This window comes from Pterocles gutturalis, unplaced genomic scaffold (assembly GCF_000699245.1).
Source record: "Pterocles gutturalis isolate BGI_N339 unplaced genomic scaffold, ASM69924v1 scaffold4900, whole genome shotgun sequence".
Taxonomy (NCBI): domain Eukaryota; kingdom Metazoa; phylum Chordata; class Aves; order Pterocliformes; family Pteroclidae; genus Pterocles; species Pterocles gutturalis.
This window is the reverse complement of record NW_010140510.1, coordinates 9,230-12,460: the sequence shown is the minus strand read 5'-3', so window position 1 is coordinate 12,460 and position 3,231 is coordinate 9,230. Positions and strand designations below refer to the sequence as shown.

Genomic DNA, 3,231 nt, shown 5'->3' with positions numbered 1-3,231 from the left:
CGGCACAGCAAACGCGTGGGCAGTGCTGTGTTGTGGAAATTTAAAATTGAAATGACCGATGCTCAAACAGGGGGTGGCGTGGCTTTGGGCAGAAGTGAGACGAGCTATTCCAGCCTCTGCCAGGCACGCGGGCAGCCTGGCGTCAGCAGCCAGGGAGATTTTAGTATTTAAAAGCCCGAGTATTAATCTCATAAGTAAGCGCATTTCGCTTTCGCAGCCTTTGTCTGGGTTTAGTGACTCCAGCAGGTCCCCTGGCAGAAGCTGGCTAAAGCTTCGCTTTACGCGTTCCTCAATCTCGTGAGGTCACCGGGGGATCTTCCTACGCAGGGACAAGGGAATGCCACGGATAGGTGGTGCCCAACAAAATCCCCTCAACAGCTCAAACAACTTACTGTGGGCTTGAACACAGCTTTTCCAAAGCAAAACGCAGCCCAGCAGAGCTGTGGATGAGCCTTCGAGCGTGGGGAGGGTTCAAACCCAGCTGAGTCAGAGCACCCCGCTCTGCAGCGCAGATCTGTCACCTCTTAACTCTCCGCACGAGAGCCCAGCAATTATCTACGGTTGCGTTATGCCAGTGGCACTCGGTACGGAAGCTGACTCTGGATATCTGATTTTTGAGCACCATGTCTCCTCCTCGCTCTCATCCTGCTGACTGAAGCTGAGCACAGAAAAGGAAACACAGCACTGCCTACAAAAAGATTTTTTTTTTTTTTAAGAAGAGTCACATTCCCGTTTCTCCAGAGGTTCGGGTAGGTAAGCCTTCGCGCAGTGCATCTTTCACCCAAACACCTGATTCTACATGCTGCTAATTTCAGTGTTGAGTATGGCATGAAGTTCCTTTTCACAATGATTCTGGAGAGCAGCCAGAATCAGCATTCTCTGCCTCTGACCCAGCCTTGAGATAACCAGTGCCTCTCTGCTGCTGGCCCGTCCCTTGGGGCTCGGCCAGACCACAGGAGGGAGCTGACTTTGTGTAAAATGTGGAAAAAGAAAATAGTGGAGGATGCGGGGTACAGGCTGGGAGGTATGAAAGGATGTCTGCCACAAAGAAAGGCTCATCTCTCCCTTTCTCTTTGACGAGCAGCGCAAAACGAGGAGATTTTACACAGCGGGGTGCTTTGCTACGCACTTTGGGGACACCCACCTGAAGCAAACACTCCCGGGGACAAGATGTCAGGGTGCTGCAGCCAGGAGGTATGAACATACAGCTCCTGGAGGAGACAGGGCTTTCTCCCCGCTTGAAAGCTCCCCTGGACTTCGGGGCAACACAAACTGTGGATCTAGGCCTGCTGTGTGCAAGGATACGGAGTGTGTCACCTCGCCACCAGACACAGGGACTCCCGGGGACATTACAGAAAGACCGGATTGACATCGTTAGCCAAACTTTAAATGGTTAAAAGCAACTAGGAAAAACCCCTACTGCAGACAGACAAACCAAGCAGCACTGGGTGGGTTCCTTCTCCGCCTCTCGTACATCGCTTGTGTGTACCGTGCCTTCGGGGGGGGGGCAATTCGAACATCCAGCACCTTCCGAGAGGATTGAAGTCCGAGCGTTAGAAGTCACTGAGGATACTGATGTCCGCAAACTCGTTCCTGTACCGGTAAGCGTACAAACTGAGCAGGAAGGCCCATTTCAAGGAGATGAAACTCCAGACGCACGACAGGTAGTAACTTCTGGGATCAGTCAGAGCTGGGAGAGAAAAGGACAGAGAGACATTTTCAAATCCCATTGATCCCTCATGCAGTTGGGCCAGGAAGAATCCAACTCAGTCCCCCAGTTCCCAGGAGCTTTGCAGCCTGTACCTGAAGATCTTGTTCTATGCATACGTTCTACTTTCCTCCCAAATTAGGGCTTTCCCTAAAATGCCTCCGTTACCCTAAAAAACCCCAATTTTTCCCCAAACCAGTTTTTCCTCATGTCTCCTAGAAAGGAGGTGATGAAAAATATTTGGATTTCTTTTTACATTTGTATTTCTAACGATTGCGTACACGTATTTTCATGCCCTTCCACGAGGCTGAAGCACTCGAGTCTCCACGGGGAGCGTATTTAGGCGAAGCCAAGGGCTTTTGGTGGGTGATGACCCCAACACAGCTTGCCCACCACCACGAGTACAACAACAACAAGACTCTTGGTGGCTCTCAGCCCAAATGCAGCAAGCAACAAACACAGACAACTTCTAAAAAAAACAAACCCCAAACTTTCTTTGGTCTATTGCCAAGCAAATACTGAGAGTGATTGCATGAAGCCTCCTTAAACAATGTGAAATATTTTATAGCGACAGAGCTTTATATGCTGACGAAGAGCAGAAGGCATTTTCACCCTGCTGACCGGTGTTTGGATTTCAATATCCTCACCCACCTGCTTTAGGAGTGCTGAAGAGCCAACTAAGAGCACTCCCTTTATTTGTCACGGAAATCAGTAAATTCCTGGTCCTTTAGGAAACAATACTGGAAAGTGTGACCTATAGACCCGGCCTATCAAGGCAGCTATCAAATATTAAAAGATTCCCCAGGGGAGTGGCACTCGTTGGGCAGCAGAATTACTCTTGTGTCACCAAGATATCACGGGAAAATTATATCACATCGAGATATCGCAGCAAGAAAACAAAATGTCATGGCATTCTTGCAGCCTCTCCCAAAAAAGTCTCCCAACACCCCTCTGAAGAGGCAGCAGGAGCTCCCCCAGATTCCCACCCGGCTCTGCTTTGCAGCTCTTCTGTTCCTTCACATCCCATCCCAGTAATCCCCGCATCACTCTTCATTTCTCCCAGTTGCTTACTGCAACAAAGTACTTACACTGGTGCTTGGTGATGGCCAGGACGAGGAATGTGCAGAATCCCACCACGGAGAGAGCTGAGAAGAGGATCCCGATGAAGAGGAAGAACCTCAGCCCTTTTAACCAGGTCCTCCAGTAATCCTGCACATACATCACATGCGTGATTAGGGCCCAGAGCGCCAGAACACCTGCTCGACCAGACAGCAAGGATAGTCAGTACCACGCAGCACACCGCAGGGCAGAAAGGTCTCTAAAATATACATCCCGTCAAAAAACCCCAATCCAAACCCCGAGAAACACTAACTTCATGGCCACGTCCCCCCGAAAGAGAAGAGAAATATCCAAATCAACGGCTGCCTGTGCGAGCATCACCCTCCACGACCAGCCCAGTTCCCCGCTTTTGCACAGGCTTTAAGATACGGATCCGGATTCCAAAGGACTTTGTTTGCTCAGTG

General features: G+C 50.1%; 1 protein-coding gene across 1 annotated transcript; it reads right to left on the bottom strand.

Annotated features, from left to right (window-relative positions):
* Nucleotides 1–1,553: 1,553 nt before the first annotated feature.
* SLC48A1 (solute carrier family 48 (heme transporter), member 1) lies at nt 1,554–2,964 on the bottom strand (the record flags this gene model as incomplete). The annotated part of the gene is made up of 2 exons (XM_010083701.1): nt 1,554–1,690; nt 2,797–2,964. Coding segments are annotated over 2 exons (305 nt in total), but the record flags the coding sequence as incomplete, so codon positions are not given.
* Between the last annotated feature and the right edge of the window lie 267 nt (nt 2,965–3,231).